Source organism: Buceros rhinoceros, unplaced genomic scaffold (genome assembly GCF_000710305.1).
Source record: "Buceros rhinoceros silvestris isolate BGI_N320 unplaced genomic scaffold, ASM71030v1 scaffold4590, whole genome shotgun sequence".
Taxonomy (NCBI): domain Eukaryota; kingdom Metazoa; phylum Chordata; class Aves; order Bucerotiformes; family Bucerotidae; genus Buceros; species Buceros rhinoceros.
Window position 1 is genome coordinate 49461 of NW_010391165.1, and position 19187 is coordinate 68647.

Below are 19187 nucleotides of genomic sequence, written 5' to 3' on the forward strand. Positions count from 1 at the left end.
AAAAACGTTTGTCCTGGGTTGTTTTTTTTTTTTTTTTTTTTTTTGGGGGGGGGGGAAGGGGTGTTGGGGTTTTTTTTGTTTGTTTGTTTTGGGTTTTTTCTTTTTTTTTTTGGTAACTATTAGATGGCCAAACTATGAATTCTAGCTGCAATTCAAAAAACAGGACAGACATGTTAGTTACCTCAGTTCTGTTCCGCTGAAGAAATAGGTAAGGATTATCATAAAAAGAAAAACAATCATCGATAGATCTATGGGATAAGGTTTTTGTTTTTAAGTATCAGAGAGGAAAACCTCTAACAATAATAAAATCCATTTTTAGACCTGCATAGCAAAAACTTACTAAGAACACAGAGAACACCCTGGACTGTACTTGGAATTGAGCGGGTCCCTGTTGTTAGGAAAATGATGAAATATTTTCTAGTGCTGTTGGTAACTACAGAGAATATTAAATAACATCTGTTAAAAGCAAGTATTTGAAGATCAGCTGGCCCCAACTGGTTAGTCACAGAAGCCTTCAAAAAGGCAGCCAGGGAGAGCTGTTGTCCACTACTTAATGTCAGCAGGACTCCGGACAACCAGCAGATTGCAGTTTTGCTAACCATCAAAAAGGGTAAACAGATAACTCGAGACAATTACAGCACACTTAGTCTAGTGCCTACTCAGGAAAAACAACTGGAGAGCTATTATGAATTTATCTTTAATCACACTAAAATGGCTGGAATAGTAATTAACACTAATCATCATCGCATTAGGCAAACTCAGGTCTTGTTGAACAAGGTTTATTTTTCAATTTTGTCTCAAATGCTGCAGCGTCGATGCAACAAATGCAGACACTTACAGGTGGCTGAATTAGTATGTGACACTCCAATTCTGCTGGCACAGAACTGAATCAGTGCATTTAATCTCTGCTGTATTAAGAACTAGCTGCCAGCTCTCAGATTGCAGCTGTCACTTGAAGATTAACACCGACAAATTAAACAGGATTTCCTCTACCAGCATTTGTGAGATCTGTACTCTTCAACATTTTCACCAGCGCTATACTATCTGAAATAACCTGCAGCCAGCAGAGACATGGGAGAGCTAAATACTGAAAGGCCCACGTTACTACTGCAGGCCAAAATGGATCACAAAGTAAATCAACTCAAATCACATGTAAAGAGAACCATTCCTTAGGAATTAAGAGCACTGGCAATTAGCTAGGGACAGAATCCTGAAAATCAGCAAGTGTCAAGCATCCAGAAGCCATTACTGGGAAGGAGATATAGCAAATCCAGTCCTGAAAATGAGCTACCACTGAAACTCTGACAAAAGGAAGAAATTCTTATCTCCTTGGCTATGGAAATACAAGGAGTAAATATCAGGAGAAAAACAATTTCACTCCTACCTACCCTGTTGGTTAAAACACTGGAATAGTCTGTCTGTTTCCGGGGACCATAATTTTAGAAAGGGCTTTTAGAACAGCTGGAGAACGTGCAGAGGATTGTTACCGAAGTGACTCAAAGGTTGGAGAAAATGACTTACTGTGCAAGAGTCAGGGTATGTCCAAGTTGTGCAACAGCACTGGAGGGAGACAGCCCACTGCTCGTGCCAGCTGAGCCTGCTCCAGGACCAACTGGAGCTAATTAACGCGGCCACTCACACCGCAGGCTGATGCTGCTGCATAGCTCCTGTATTTCTACACAGTGCTGCTCTGTATCATGAAGACACACCTTCAAATCACTCAATCTTTTAATTTATTTTAAAAATAAAAAAAGAAAGGCGGGGGGGCAGGGGGAAGAGTGGTTTGTTTTCCGTGTATGAGGACTTTCGTAGAGAGGATATAAAGAGAAATATTTACGGTTCCCTTATCTTGTGGGGAAAAGCACCTGAAAAAATTCATGTCTGCAAGCTGAAGCCAGAGAAATTTCACTTAGAAATGAAGTGCAGTTTCAATGAGGAGAATGACAACCCAACTGGCTTCTATAAAAAAAAAAAGTATGCTGGATTCTCCTTTTGAGAGGCCCACTGCATTAGAAATAAAAAACGTTTTTCCTGTGGATACAGAATTGTTTATTTCTTCTACTCCTGATGATGCAAATACTTTAATAATAAGTAACTGTGCCTCCTGATAGCTCAGCAACTTCCAATGACAAGCAGCATTTCCTTTACCTACATTTCTACTCCTTTCTCTTCAAACTTGATACCTACATGTCTGAGGTAGCCTCAAGATGTACTTATTCAGGGAGCAAGGTTCAGCGGTCTCTCCTCTAAAGAACTGAATGGTACCTCTCATTTCACGAGCAACCAACCCTTACCATCTCACCAGGACGAGTACTGGCACTGTTCTTAACTAACGACTCCATGGTGCTTCCTGATTGCACCTCGTTTTGATCTGGCAATAGTACAAAAGGTAACAGGACAAATATATACTGCAGTCTCTTCCAAGGTCATATCTTCCTTAAAGCAAAGAGTCAAGAGTCCCACGATCACATTTCAAATTATGTCAGTGATGCCAATGAAAATAAGACCAATTTCAAAACAGAGCAGTGCTAAGGAGAAACTGAAGACATTATGAATGTAGATGGCCTTGTGAAGATACCCGGCACATTCATATAGCAATGATGCAAATACTCACCAGTTTGTGATGGCAATGGGAAAGTGCATCCAGGATTTCGTCTACAACTCGGTCAGACAGGAAAGAAGCCACTGTCAGCTTTACTTCACTGTAGAAGGATTAAAAATGAGACAGAAATTTTTAATTCACAGAGGAGAATTTTGTCTTTATTACACGTTCAACAGTGCGACTATTATCCATAGTGCTGTCACTTTATTTGAAGTAAAACATTAGAGTGTGTCAGGATACATGACTGCAGGTTTCAGAAATAAACTCATGAATCACACAATAAACACAAGAGCCTCTGTTCCATATTTAAGCTGCTTCTAACATTTTTCTAAGAGCTGAAATGAAAACATCTGGGTAAGAGAGCTGAATAAAAACCACATGTGAAACTCAGAAAGGAACACTCTGCCACTGAAGTCAGAGAAACAGGAATCTCAGATGAATGGGATTAGGACAGTGCTGCCTGTTTAGCACTATTACACTGAACAACCACAATCCACTCATTTCCTCAACTCCTTTTTGTGTTCCTCTGCCAGCTGAAGGACAACTGCACAATGATGGTTCTCCAGTCTTTGCCGTCACAACTTTTCTTCCTCTTTGTGCTCCACTTTCTGTCTCAAGAACTTCACGTCAGCCATTCTAATTACACAGACGTATGTAGAACACTAACACAGACTGTAGGCTGGACTGAGGTTTCACTGGTAACTTTCCATCAAGGACTCGAGTTGCATGAATGGTTGGTTCCCTTAGTGTCATGTCTTTGGTCACAGCACAAAAGACTCAGGCTCTGCACCGCAGCTGATTTGCAGGGGACAAGCACACGTCTGAGCTGCAGCCTGAAGTTCCATCTCTCCTGCATCTACAGTTTCAAGGCTAACTGCTTCAACTGACATTGCCAGCAAGTTACATGCTTTTGTTTCAAGTTTAAGTGAGGGCTGACTTGCACTGGATTAACAAAGCTATTTTCATTGGGGGCTGCAGAAAGCCTGGGGAAAAAGGTAAGAAACTCCTTGGAAAGGCAATGCAATTCAGAGAGAGGTAGAATGGTGGCCAAGCCGCAGAGGGAAGAGAATGAGAGGGAAGGATTTCCCTCAGTTATCTACATGTGAATTTCAAATAATATAAGGCAGGAAGAGCGAGGGTCTGGCATCTCTCACTGCACCGACAGTTGCAGCTTCTACAGGTGGAAGGGGCCTTATTATTGCACCTCCAGGTCAAGATTTGTTTGACAGGACTGAAGTGAAGAAAATCCACTTCCTGAATCATTTTAAACATTCTGAAGGTATGGCTGAAGTCTTCAACACCTTTTCCTGCCTATTTTGCTGCACTCTGCAAAAACTAATTTCTAAGTCTCACTGTTTTCTTCTTCTGCAAAGATATTAGCATCACAATGCAAAATGACACGCTTTTCCATCAAGCAGAAAGGATTCTTTAGTGAAATGATGGCAACTGCAAAGGTTTAAGTGCGGGTCAACCACATTATATTGCATAAATATATTCTCTGGTATATATTTAATATGTAAAAAAGATGCAGTAAAAGGTTAGTAAAAGGTTCCCTCCCTTCCTTTTTTTAAAAGGGCGAGCTAAGAGTTGTTTAAGGTAACTTTCTGCTCCAGGTTTGTGGTTTGAATATCCAAGTTTCCATTTTTTAAGTATGTCTGTCTGCTGTGCACAACTCCCACAGAAACAAAAGGTTTTTAAGTATTCGCTACAGCTACAGGACAAGACCAAATGCAGCAACAGACAAAGCACTGTTACTTCTCAAGTGCAATTTCCTTCTATTACAGTAATTCAGTGTTACCTGAGAACATAAATAGGCTTAAAAAAATGTTTCAGTCATGAAAATGTTATTTGTGTACCATAAACGAAATAAAACAGGAGCACATGCATTAATGATCAAGTTAAAATCCCTGGAGATTCCAAGTATTTGAATCTCCTCAACTAAGCTCACCAGACCTACAAGACAATTTCCTGCTCTTTGAGTGCCTAGTTTCTCGTGAGTCACAAAAGCATTCCAAGACTCTTCTACTACACAAACACACATACATGCAACCCAAAACGCAAATTCTATTAACAATTTTGTTAGATTAGACTTCTAAAGTACCTAATTTTATTGAGAATATCAATTCCAGATTGCTCCAAGAGGACATTTTTCACGAAAGTGCGTGGGATGGAAATCTTCTCAGTGCTAGCCTCAATCAGGTCTTCACGGATCCGGGCTTTCTTCATTACATTTGGGCAAAGGTTTTCCGCTGCATCCACCATAGACTCAAGGAGCGTCTGCAGGTCAGCAAGCAAAAGCTGACATTAGGTGTTGAGATTTCCATTAGCTGGAAGATCACACCATCATTCTGGTGCATAGCATTATGACAACTTTTAGACCTGTTAATTTTTCCATTTTTTTCTTAATTTCCAATCTATTTGGCAATCCAGCTGCAATATGACAGGCGTTTTACTAAATAAAGAGGAACACCATACTTGTTTTGAAAATGACCCACAACTGTTCTTGTTTGCCTTTTCAAATACGATGCATTTGCATTGCTGTGTGTTTATCTGCCAGAACAATAAATTAACCTCTCTTGTGCCACCCTCCACTGCTGTCTTTGCACACTGCAGAAGCGGCAGACACTGCTGCAGCTGCCTTCACTCTAAACCGTGCCCTGAATCAGCAATGTTCCAAGCCCTGCCAATTTGCAAGAGCCATCGGTTTATGAAAATGAGACTCGTGAAGACTTGGCATACAATACAGGGGCTGGAATATACCAGCCAGATATTAAGAAGTAGCTGACAAGTGTGATTTGCAGTGGGCACACAAACATTTAACATACAGCTCTCATTTACATACATGGAAGTCTACAGTGAACCTTAGGTGCAGCCAGCAATTTTTATCCTTTTTTAATGACTGATGAAAACGCTAAACCAGGCCAGAAGAAACAGGACCATGTAACACCCAACCCCTTCAACTTTCCTTTTCTAAAAACGTCGTCTCCCCTGCTCATGGTAGAAAGTCTTCTTCCCTCTTAGACTTTCTTAGAAAAATCCTTCATTTATACACCTCAATACTATGAGTTTATGTCATGAAGCCCCTTTTAACTGCACTAGATTTATCTCCTATCTGTGCCTGTGAGAAAAGGTAATTCGGGTTTAAATACTGTTTTACCACATACTGCTTTCTTTTCCAAACACCATCTCTGACTAGAAGGCTAAAGAGCCCTCAGTACAGGCACAGGCAGGGGCTCACAGTCCCTCACATAATCATCCATGCATGAACTTGTGTCACTAAAAGCTCAGGAAAGCTCTGGTGTAAAGCTCTAGTGTACACGCATCGGGATGAGACACAGAAACACTATTAGCACTCTGTATCACTGAAACACCTTTCCTCTAATCACTTTCAATTTTCATATCCAAAAAGGTTACATAGGACCACAGAAGTATAAAACTATGAGCTGGTCATCTGGAAAACTAAATTTTAAATTAATACTGTCTAATCTATGTGTTGATATGTACCTTGTGTACAGTAAAACAGATTTATTTATAAATGCAAAGCAGTATTTTCTGACAAGACTGGAAATTGTTCAAATTCTCTCCTATATCCACCTTACTCCATCTCCAGTCCCAGCAACTCAGGAAATCTGAGGTTTCAGAAGGCTGCTCAACTATCAATTAATTTCCCATTAGATAACCTGTTTCAGAGATTGCAAGAGGTCAAGGCTCATCAGTACAGGATTTGAAAACAAACTCTCCCTGTTCATTCCCAGCATAAAGTGCTACTCAGAAAAGATCAGTAAGGAGGTGGTTCTCCCTGGCAGCTGTTCTCTCTGCACACTGAAGCTGTCACGCTGCTGCACTCCAGTGACCACCTGGTCTCCTTGGGCTATGGAGCTTCCAAAGTGGCAGGGAGAATAAAGACACTGCCCTTGGTTCATGCTTTAGTGTATGTGCAAGACCCATTTCCCCCCACTTTTGAGTCCTCTGAAAAGTGGGACAAGCAGCAACTACTAGAAGACATCAGATTTTTCAACATTTGCCATGCACACGTGCAGCTTCTGAGCAGTTTTTTAACATCCAAAGGAAGATGGAAAGAGGAGAGGAACAGGACAGAGCCCTGTTTACTGGAATGGGCCAGCACCAAGACTGAAGGTTGATAACCAAACAGCAAAAGGTACTTACGAATAAAAAACCAAAATGGTAGTTTCATTGGAATGGTTTACTAGGTAAGCCTAGTTCTAACCTAGGCTAATTGTACAAAAACAATGAACTGCACCCCTGGAAAACTCTACCGATTTCCTTTTTCTCCTCAGTCTCAACCTGAGCGACCTCAGGCTGAACTTCACCTTATCAGAGCTTATTTTCTCTTTGCACAGCCCTACCATTACTGGTAATTTTCATACGCAGACACTGAGTAAGAAACAAAACCACTGTTACTGCATAATAATTTAAACGATTCAAAGCAGCATCTTTCAGCCTGCAGCTCTTAACTGACTGATTTTAAAGTAGATTCATGAGGGTGACACAGCAGCACGAAGCAGCCACAGCGGACAGGGAAGTCTGACCTTTACAACATTTGATTTATAGGTGTAAGTGACAACTTCCATTAGAAATAATACAGAGCTTGTTTCTGAGTTCCCAAGCTCTCTGCACTTTAAGAACTCCCTCCACACTCCCCCCTTCAAACCTGATTCTGGAGCCGTAACACGTAGCCCCTGTGACCATATCCACGTGGAGGATGAAAAGCTTCAATGGTAGACACAACTGAGCCAGGTAAACTGATGAGAATTTCTGATACATCCATTTTTTCCCATAGTATTTATTAACTGGTGTAACCATGCAGTCTGCCTTGAAAAACCACCCTCAGCCTCCTAAAAGTTACCGATGGATCAAATCACAGTCATAAAAGTTATCAGGACTTGCTATGCTGAATTACAATTGCAGTCTAAGCATGGTCTTTCAAAACGGATCATGTGAAGAAATGCTGCGTGAAGGTGTCAGTGGGAATTAGGATGAAAGACCAAAGACCTTACCTGAAAATTTAAACATTAATTTTTGCTCAAAATACTCGGAGAAGTATTTTGAGCAAAACTGTGCAATTTGAAGGTTAAATAGAGTTTGGATCTCTTCTTTAAGTGAACAACTGAACATCATTTCTTCAGTGGTGGATTTCAACTACTGCTTTGACATCATTATTATTGTATATATGGAAACCTTTCCCTGCCCCTTACTTCCACCCCAAAACCTTTCAGTGATGGAAACTCACAGCTACTAATATTGACTGGGGTGGCGGTGGGGGTGTTGTGGGAAAACAACTAATATGGGGAGGTGAGGGAAACACTGTTCCCCAGATTTTAGCTTACACCTTGACATGAAAAGCAGCCATGAAGCGGCTATGAAGCAGTTTCCTGATCCCAAGAATGGAATGCGGTTATCATGGCTAAGGTCTACTGCAGCCAAGCGCAACGTACCGTACCCCAGAATGAGGACAGGAGTCATGTGAAGGCAACATGGTCTGCCCCTGTTCTCGTAGGTAACAATGGGCTGCTACAGTTTACCACAATAACCGCTATCAAGAACGATGGATCGCTACTGCCGTGCCAGCAAAAATGGCAGAATCGTGTCCTCAAGGTGAACTTTGCTCATTAAAATGTCCTTATAATACAAAAACACACCTCCATCCCAAAGGCTACCCGCAAACTTTATAATACAAAAACACACCTTCAGCCCAAAGGCTACCCGCCTCCAAGGTACGACCACTCCCCACTGGGCACGTGCTCTATGTTTTAACACCTGGACCTTTAAATGCGAAGTGAGAGATTTTTAATCCAATCAGAATAAAAGGAAAAAATGACCAGAGTCACTCAACTCCACCCAAAAGCATAGAAAACAATATAAAAAGTGGCGGACAAAAGGGGACTTTGGGGAACAAAAGACAACCATCAAAACTTTGGGATCAGTCGACGGGCTGAGCCATCTTCTCCCCCCACCACAGGGACACCTCTTAGGTAAGAGCTCTGTGTTCTGCGCGCTTAGATACTAACATCAGGCTAGCTATTGATAATCATTAGTGTTTAGGTTTGTTTGTGTGTTTAGTTTTCTGTGTGTGTTTAGTGTTGTTCTAAATCCATTTCACAGTCAGTACCCAATCACTGGTATCATTCGAACCTGCATTTTGTCACGTATTTATACAATAAACTATTATTGTTGATTAAATACCGAAGGGATTTGTCCTTGCGGTGCTGCCAATGAGGGTCCCTGGATAGGTCAGGTGAATATCCTCCAATTTTGTGGGCTACCAAGACGGACTTTGGTTTCAGGGACGCTGTCGGTGCGCCTGGCAGACTGGCCAAGTTGTAAAGAAACCGGGGAGGCTCCCCTTCTCCCTAACAGGAGTGTGGCAGGCAGGTTGGGTGCCAGGATCTCGTCTTTCTTGGGAAGCTAGTGGGCTTGACAAATTGTAAAGGGTTTGAGAAACCCCCCTTCCAGACCAGGAATTTTAATAATCAGCTCTATATATCTTCCTGGCCCCCTTTTTGTGACAGGTGTCAAACATTTCAGTCACAAGGCCACAAGTGCCAGTCAGCAGGCACGCAAGAAGAAGATGATGAAGTCCTGCCCACAATTAATGTCTCTTAACATTCAGGAGAAAGATAGAGTGAATAAAAGGACTGAAGAAGGATGATATCTGAAGAAAAAAAATGGAACAGGTGGTGAAGCCAACAAACCCTTTGCACTGGGACAGGATTTAGGAGGAATAGTTCAAGCACTCCTTCCTTACAAAACAAGCTTCTCTTGCAAAAGCACCATTTGTCTTGTCTACAATTTTCCCCCCAGCTGTTGCTGACTGAATAAAGTATCTCTGGGTTCTGTGTGTCCACAGTGACACCAGCAGGAGAAGGAAAATTCAAGGGGCTTTGCTATAGTTTCTCCTTTGACCAACTCTGCTTACTCCAAGACAATGCTTTTCCTTATTCTAACTTCTTCCTTCCCCCGCCTTCCATTCTTAGAGGTTTAAAAAAAAAAAAAAAAAATCTCTCATTTGCCTGCAGAGCATTCATTGACTTTACCCAAATGCTTCTTTCTAGAATCAGGCTCTAGTTGCTATTGAAGATAAAAAAACCAAAACTCTGCTTAGAGTACCTATGTTTTTCCCCCAACAATTACAAAAAGAACTGTACTTAAGCGAGCTGCCTTATCCATCTTCACAAATGATAAACTGCATAGTACGTTTTGAATTGACATAAATAACTAGGAAAAAAAAATCCTAATCCATGTTCAACATTTGCTGCTCCATGCAAAGTACATCACCACAGAGCTTAAAGGAAAACCTTTCAGCCTTGAGTGTAGAACTATTAAAAATTAGTGTCACAATATACAAAGAGCATTATGACTTTATAGTTCCTTGTAAGGCACTTGAACTTTTACACCGCACAAGTGAAAAGTAAATGTAAAAGTCAGAACAGTTGTGCTAAAGTGCCTTTTGCTGTACATGTGTAAAAGCATAAGTGGAAGACCCATTAACTCCATCTTATGCCAGGCCTATAAATAACATTCCAAATGCTGAAGAGGCTTTTTTTCTCCCTTCTATAAGACTTAGCAAAATGCACAGGACTTAAGTGCACGAGCCCTGCATAAAGGGCTGACCTGACTATTCCCATCCCAGTAACAGCCTAGAACCTCCACAGGGAAGAATCTTGTGGATAAATCACCTTCATGACTGCAGAGATTACAAAAAGTGATAAAGGATCTTTGCCTTATTTCATATAACGGGGAAAGAGAGGAAAATACTAAAAATCCACCACCATTTTCCACTTCATTCACTTAATTTCAAAAAAGTAATTAGTAATGTGGTGTTTTTATTGTTCTTCATTATATTCCCACTGACTGAAGCATTTTTGATGTTGTTTCAACAGGAAGTTCAACCTTCACTTTCAGATTCTTTGGTAAGCTTAAATATAACAAAACAGAAGCAAGGTAGCTTAGTCATTAACTACAGTTGATCTGAGCTGTCTCAGAACCATATTCTTAAATTCATCAGCTTCCATGGACATCCCAGCAGCTGCTGAAGTTTTCCCACCTTGACCTCTTCCTGGACTGATACCTCTGCACATGCTGTGTGGGCGACTCTCCCTTCCTTACTATGCAGTAAGAGCTAACATAATCAAAGGTAGAAGTTTGAGCAAGAGCTGGCTGAACACGCAGGTGCGAATATTTACAGAGCGGTGACGTCTATTTCAAGAATTCAGTCTGACAGGCAACTTGTGAAAGATTTCCTGTGAAGCTGCCTGTACTAATACTTGGGACGCTCTCAATACATACAAGTTATCCAAACCAAACAATAAAAGTGGAAATTCTGCACCATGTTCAAAAAGTGGTCACTGGGAATAAAATTCTGCAATGGAGTCTACACAAAAGCAGCTTTCACTCCAGTGGGATCTCTTAACTAGCGAGTACTTTTCTCCAGGGCATGAGACATTTTAGCGGTGCTGGAGAGATAGCTTTATTAAGGGCCTAAGGAGCAATTGTAAGACTTCCCCTTCCAGAGATAAAATAAGATGATAACAAACAGTATATGTTCCTTCTGCCCACAGCAAACACTAAAGCAAGTTTTTTCATTCCAACCCAGCAAGTAGCCAGATAATAAGGCACAAAGTTATAAGAAACTAATGATGAAAAGATACAAATACAATGAGTACAAATAAGTATATGCAAAAGTACAAATATATTGAGAATTAAAAAAGGAAAATAAAAACCGGAAGTTTAGCAACAGGAGATCTCAGATTCAGATATTTTCACGGACCTTAAGTTGCTCATCCACAACCCTTGTGACTTCTCCAGCCATGGATTCAAGCGTCTCTTGGATTGGATTGGAGAGTGAACCGTTCGCTCCTGCCCAAGAAGCTCCACCGAGATGATACAGATTTGGTAAGAGCTGTAAGACAGAAAGAGTATCTTCAGAAAGCTGGCTCATCACTACCTGCCTTCAGAGCTGGACAAACAGCGGGAAATCTCTCTGCTAAATCCAAGTCTTTGTAAATTACAATTATTTTGTCACTTTAAATCCCACCTACAGCTGACTAGCTGAAGAAAATAATCTTTTGTGACACATTGTTAACACCTCAAAACCTGAAAAGCTGCAAGCACACATTGACCTGCTCTCAGTATCACCAGCATGCTGGGAAAGGCTTACTGTTTTGGAGTTCTTAGCATCTCGCATGAGCCGTTCTGCAGATTTGACATCTTCCTGTACAGCATCCACACCACAGTTTCTTAAAGAGTTGAGATGATCTTGCACTTTTACGCATATTCTGTCAATCATCTACTTGAACAAAAGAAACAGAACAGATAAAACATCAGAATGTTGGTCAAACAATCCCAATTTAGTCCAGGTTGCAAACCAACTGTAGCATGATGAGATCTGTAGTGACAATATAAAAATTTGGAAATGCACGATCAGAGTTTGGAGGTATATCAAGGCTACTGAAGGAAAGCATTATAGCTCATACAGACACACCTAAACACTGGAAAAGTAAGTAACACTCTAGCATTAGAAAAAAGAAATGCTTTGGAATATTTCCCTCACAGTTACCTCCAGGGTAACTGCAAATAACTAACGAGTTATCCAGTTCAAGCATTGTTCTGTTTTCTGGAGCAAGTTTAATGCTGAAAACATTGTTGATGTATTTAATACTTGGATCCAAAGGTCTCTGAATTGTTAAGAAGTTCAGACAGTAAAAGAAAGCTCTGTCACTATCAATTAAACAAACACCAACAGAGGTATCTCCTGTCTAAGCAAAATCCAAGTGTGCAGGCTCCTGAGGTATCCTTTCAAAAGGGAAATACTCATGGTTGCAAGGGAACTATAACAACCAAAGCGGAAGTTTCCATCAGACCTTTCACAGTGCGATAAATTGTAATTACTCTGTATCTGCAACACAAGTCGTACAAATACAGGGCAGGTGGTATATCTGCATCATTACAAGACAAACCAATAAGAGTGTCTGACAGATAGGCAGTTTTGATTAAGATATATGGGGCAGGGAGATCCATTAGTTAAAAGTCTTTACCAGCCCACGCAGCATTCATTAGAACTGTCCATCTGACATTTTGAAACAACATCTGAGCGCATCACCACATAAAGTCTAGAGTTCTAGCATCTTTTATTGTTAGCAAGGAGAACTGAAATAATTTCACAGCATGCTGCTTCTCTGCTCCACGTGACTTTTCCTCTTCAAAAGGTTTGGGGTATTTTTTTTTGTGTGAGTACAAAAAGCTAATTAATTCCTAGATGGTGGTAAGTCTCTTTGGGACATCTGGACTAAAAAAAAAAAAAAAAAAAATGCCCAATGACAGTCTGGGAATAGTAATTCAACTCCACCATACTAACTAGACAATCTTTTCCAACTCTCTCTCAAAACTGTATTTAAAATCCATCTTTATTGTATGCAATTTAATATCAAAATGAGTAATTTTACTCTATACTTTCAAAATAGCAATAAATTATATTTACTGAAACCTCATGTGTGTGTGTCTGGAGGAAAGCACAGCTAAAACCACCAAGCTATAAAAAGATCTAAACTTAATTCACATGGTGATTATTAACTGGGGAAGAAAAGATGGCACTGGAACAGATAAATTAGTAAAATAAAGTGATGCTGCTCTTGCAGTTTTTAGCATGAGCAAATTTTCTCTGTTGAGAGGTTAGAGTATAATTTCAGGTTCTAGTAATAAAATTTTGTACCGTTAAATTTTAATAACAAAAGTAGAAAAAGGCCACTTTGCTCAGGGCATGTTTACCTGGACGCTCAGCGCTAGGCAGAGAGACTGGCACTGACTCGGACACCAGAATTATCAGAGTCCTACAATGATGCCTGTCACTGACGGCAGCTTGCTGAAAAGTCAGACTCCCAAGTGCAAATGAATTAAACTGTTCCTGGTTCCAACAGTAGTTCACTCAGAAACAGCTTGGGTCTTCGAGTTCACAGAACAGCTCCCTCTCACAAAAGCTTTTTCTGCTTCCAAAAATATTATTTTTGGTAATTTTTATTACCACCCACAAGGCCCATCTTCATATAAAGCACTCTGACAGAATGAGAGAGAACTCTGTCCCTAGGCAGGCGTTAGACACCGAGAAGTCCCAGTAAGGAATGCGTTCTCACCTGCTGAGTGGTGCTGGTGACGATGCCTTGCTGCAGCCGGTACGCTTGCTCCTGCAGGTACTTTCTGGTCTCATGATTACGAAGCAAGTAGTTTTCTATCTAAAAAACAAACCCAGATTAGGAAACCGATTCAACTCTCCACATCGTAATTTGCTTTCAATTTTGCTGACATATCAGCAACAGGGACTGACAGGAAAAACTGCCCAAGTGTTTGTTATCTGCAAACCTTATTCTGTGTGTCTCAATGCTTAGTAATCACATTGGCCAATATTAATTCACTCACTGACTACTGAAACCTCATTAAACACCGTGCTTTTGACAGTGTTTTCTGAATTAGTCTTCTATTTTGAAGAATTTAGTAAGTTTTGCTGACAAAGGAGTAGATCCAGGACTGAGAAATTTTTAAAGTGACTCTATCCATAAAGTGCTCCTGTAGAGACCATAATGACACCAGATGGTTGATTCATTTCTTTTAGATGCATTCAGCCCGCTGCAAGGACACAGATTGAAACAGTAGTATTGTCTGGAGAGAAAAGATAAAATGTCTGAGAAGTGCCTAACTGATATAGGAGCCTCAGTTTAAAAGTAACTTAAGGCTAAGGAGTACATAAGTGTTCTGCAAAGACAAGTAACTCCTACCCACAGCTGCTGGTCACAGCCCACCACAACTGTCACCAGCAGTAAACACCTACTATCAGCCAGTTTAATGGCATATAGAGTGACTCCCTAACCTGGTTCTGTCAAACCTAGTCAGTCTGAAAACCCTACTAGTAAACTGTGCAAGGTTCAAAGGTGATGGATCTGGTCTCAAAGGAAGAGAAGGCAAAAGGACAGGTGGAGTGGAGTGGCCACCAGGTTGTGAGGCAGAGACTAATCGGGGTTGATGATCACCTCTAAACCTGCACCAGGAGCAAGAACTGGAACAGTCTGACCGTGCCGCATAATAATGCAGTTTATTCAGTTTGCCCACAATATCAGTAAAGTGTGTTGCAGAGATACCAGAGCTCAGGTTATCTACTGTGTCCATCTGGTGCTGGACCAGGGCCAGAAGCACTGTCGCTGGATCAAAGCTGTGGTGTGCTGGAGCTTACGGACCCTACTGAGATGTCAAGTCAGTTCAGGTGTCACGGCACTGGGCATGACAGCTCAGTCCACACAGGAAGGCATTCCTATGTGCATGGAATTAGTGCATTCACAGCCCTGCTCCCGAGACTGTCACCTTTTTTCAGAGAGAATTTCCTTGTGTTGTCTAAAGAAAGCCTGAACCACGTATGTTAAAACAATCTCAGGGCCAAACAGTTTTTACACCTTTGAAATGAATAAAAGAAAATGTTCTCTGTACGTAATGCCTAATTAACACATAGAATTTAAATCCCCATGGCCAGAAGCTTCACAGTATTTTTTCAGAGATGCATCTATCATTCTAGATATGAACCTATCTACAATTACATTAAACGAGATGTAAGAAATACATCCACCCCCCACGATCCAGATTTTTTGAAACAGAATTTTCATGCATCGAAGGCACTAACTACCAACGTTTTTCCCTGTGAGAATCACTTTACCCAAAATATCTTTACTAATAAGGACCACAGACATTTACTTTTCTATAAGAACTATTTATAAGGTTTTTATGACCTTACCCTGGCTGAAGGAAAACTCCTCATTAAAGAGATGTGAACTGTATGCTTTCTGACTAAGCAGGAGACTCATTTGGAGCTCACAAGACTTGCTATATTAAAACTCAGCTGGGAGTTTTATAAGTCACACAAGTGGAACAGCTACAGATGCTGTCAGCACCTCTTTATCCAAAAGAACATGTTGGTGCAGTTGTTTATTTAGGGCAACATAGTGTGTGAATTTTATATACACAGTATAAAACACAAGCGGTAGATGCTTTTATCTTCCCCCAAATTAAAGAGCATCCTTCGTCTTGCACAGCGCTGACTGCACTTTCTATGCTAAAATAAAAACTGCACACCGATAAATTTATGCACGTGGAAATATGCACAAACATATAATTAACAAACATGCCAGTTTCTGACTCTGCCTTTCATACTTAGGCATACAACAGTACGAGGTCTAGCTTGCTCTTATTTAGTTATGACTTTGATACTACACCATTGCATTCCTCCAGCCTTCAATCCAACCATTCCTTGGAATAAAAAGCCTTACTGCTCTTGCTGCACTTGATTACCTTGTATACGTTCATACAAATAAAACAATCAATGAATGTAGATTAGAATTCTTACTCAGCCAATCATGAAATCACAGCCACTTAAAATTATTACTTTATTTTCAGTATGTTGGTGGTATACGCAATACCTTTTGCAGTGCCTCTTCTGTTTTCTCAGGGTTCGTTTTGAGTGCTTGGGAAGCATCATTCATTGGTATGGGCATGAATCTCAAAGTATAATTCCTAAAGAAAAACAAAAGATTTTTTTAATAGTAAAAGTTAACCTAATTACTGTATCTCTTTATGAAGAATAAACTAGAAGGGAGAAATAAGATGCATCTAGTTTGTCCATGGAAGGTTCTAAGAATGTGTTTTTCCCATTCGTAACCAGACTCACTGGAGGCATGCATGCTCCTTTTCACTGCTAAACCTTCTTTGCCACTAGACAGAGGTGGAGGTTTTGAAAAGCAAAACTTGCAGTTAAGAGGCCATTGCCCAGTGGCTGTCAATTAATGGCCTAGCTGTCCCCTGTACCTTTGTGCACAAGGTTGGAATACTTCTTCCTCTATCAGTGTCAGTGCCTGCTGGCAATACTATCAGATCTAAGTCTAAATGGAAATATTCAGTAACAGATCTACAGTAACTAAGAGACTGAGTTTTGAAAATTTACTATTTAATAACCTGTGTTTACAACAATTTGAAGATGCTTACTGAATTTTTAATAAAAGTTGACAAAACAAGCACAGCATCTCCACATTGTTTTATGCAAACAATTGTTCCCCGCATTTCACTTTATTTCCCTGCAAATATTTCTGTAGCTTTGTCTATCTGCTGTGATATGAGAATAAAGACAGGGTTTAGTTTTAATTTTTTTGAAATTGTTTTAAACTCTGAGCACATAAATCGGCTAGCATGACACACAGTTAAACCTAAAATGCTATAGGCAGTGATATGTCCACACATCTTCAGACTGGAATAAATGAAAACAAAAAGAGCAGTAAGTTCATAAAGCCTGGAAAGAAAGTAAAGGCTATTTTCAATTAGCCTTAAATTTCCTGCAAACACCTCTTCCTCCTCGACATTCCACTGTCTGTCTGTCCTATTCCAGCCAGAGCTACATAAATATGGTTGGAAGTGTCTATTTTTTATCAGTTTAAAGTTGACCATCTCAGCTGTGTCAACTCCATTGACTCTGGCAGACCCATTCCTCACTAAATGCACTAACTCCAACAGCAGACACCTTAACTACTGTGAAACTCCGAGGTTCTTTCACTTCCTCTCCTGTCAGCTGCTTAGCCATGTGAACCACCACTCCCTGAACGACAGAGGTCTTCTGAACTGCCAAACACACCGATTCTTCATTGATACTACCTACATTTTACCCTAAATGATAATGGAAGACTCCTATGTTCCTTCCCCTATGTGTGAACATAGCAGAGTGTAGCTGTCAGTGGTGGCAGGTACTCACGAGGAGTCAGCAAGGTCCCTGTTCTTCCACAGTGTCCAACTGCCTACTACATTATAGCCAGAAAATTAACTTGTCTTGTCCTTCAAAAGAACTGCACAAACTATACAGACTCTGTTATATGTGTACTCATGCAAACCGAAACAGCAAATAACTGGCTGGCCATCAGCACGGGAAAATCTTAAATGTCAAAGCTACCGAGCTCAAAGACAGATAATAATTACAGAACACGCTGACTGCTTGCCTGCTACCTGGCAGGTGGGGTATTTATTTAGTTAAAAAGGAGCAAAGGTAGATTTCCCAGGATCTCTGCTGCTGATTGACAGTTAATACATCCCATTAATTGAAATCTGTAATTGCCAGCTCTCATGCTAGCAATTATATGCTAAATTCAATTTAGTCAAAGGCTTAGTGCACCCTCCTTCAGACACACCCATGAAGGAAGCGGGGGGAAATGAAAGGCAAGGAGATTTCATGGACACACAGTCAGAGGCAGAACTTTAGGAGACCAATGCTCTAGGGAAGGCTCTGTACCTCCCAAACAGACGGCACTGTATTGCAATGCTACTTGATTTTCGTCTAAGAATTAATCAACTCTTAGGGGCAAGAAATCAAGAATTTAAAGCTTGCTTTTCAACTTTCATCATCAGAGCACTATTTATCTTCACACTTCATTTTTCTGTTTGCTTTGAAGTCTAAAATACTCCTTGATTCTTCCTTTTTGTTAACACTCCACTTCTCTCCTGTTACTGAGTACATTTCTCTACCAACTCAACTATCCAGTAATCTTGTAACATGTTAATACTCTTAGCAAAATAACTATATTTTCAGGATATTAAATTTCAGAGGTGCTCAGAGACTGTAATGGATGTCTCAAAAACCTCCTGTCTCTCCCTCTACATACAGCATATGTGACAACAATCCTACATTTCATCACATGTAACTTCCGCTGCATTCATGCCACACTCTGCTGCAGAGGCATGATTTCCTCGCCTCTTTTTTTAAAAGTGGGAATAAGATCATCTGTTTTGCAGGTTTGGGCATGTGAATTTCATGCCACTGCTAAGGGAAGAATTCACAGCCCTCTAACAAACCCTAGCCTTTCCCATCATTTAGAACTTCAGCTATTTATTCAGTCATGCAGAAAAGAAGTATTTTAGAAATTAATGAGGCAATACTGTACAGTTCTGTGACAGAGTGGGCTCTGGGCTGCAAAGCGCACAGACACATGCTTATTTTCATACTAAAATTACAGACTGTAATCAACTGCTGACTGTTCTCAAGTGCTCTCCTGAACTGACACCTGTACCAGACTCTACAGAAGATCCTCTCAGCATCTCACATCAGTTGGCTGGGACACCCTTGGAGCAACTCTGCCAACAGCCATGCTCGTGGAATTCCCTTCCAGGAACATTTTCACACAACTATAAGCAGATGAAGAAAAGCTGGGAGGAGGCTAAAAAACAATCTTTCACCTGTTTTTGAAGTCTGTTACAATCCCTCCCAATTCTCCCCAGCCTCTTCATCACACCTCAAAAGCCAAGATTTCTTCTTTTTGGTGGTTTCCTATATGACTATTTTTCTTAAGAATAAAATCGAACCAACACACGACACACATACCTCCCCAAGCACCTTCAGTGTATTTCATTCCATTTTGAGCAACAATTCTTTCCTACAGAATATGGACAGTTTCATGTATTTTTAGGAAACATATGGTGGAGGATGTTCTCAATGTGTCTTTTGAGATGGATTGTTTAAAGGTGAATTGCTTTAAGCCAGTATTGACAGTCCCTTTCC

At 40.5% G+C, this 19187-nt stretch overlaps 1 protein-coding gene across 1 annotated transcript in view; it reads right to left on the reverse strand.

Annotated features, from left to right (window-relative positions):
- The window catches only part of LRRC16A (leucine rich repeat containing 16A), a 116494-nt gene that overhangs the window by 42681 nt on the left and 54626 nt on the right, over positions 1 to 19187 (reverse strand). Inside the window, 7 exon segments of the mRNA XM_010140335.1 lie at positions 2316 to 2346; positions 2611 to 2702; positions 4704 to 4879; positions 11391 to 11522; positions 11781 to 11909; positions 13750 to 13848; positions 16075 to 16168. Of these exon segments, the coding sequence (XP_010138637.1) occupies positions 2316 to 2346; positions 2611 to 2702; positions 4704 to 4879; positions 11391 to 11522; positions 11781 to 11909; positions 13750 to 13848; positions 16075 to 16168 (753 nt within the window).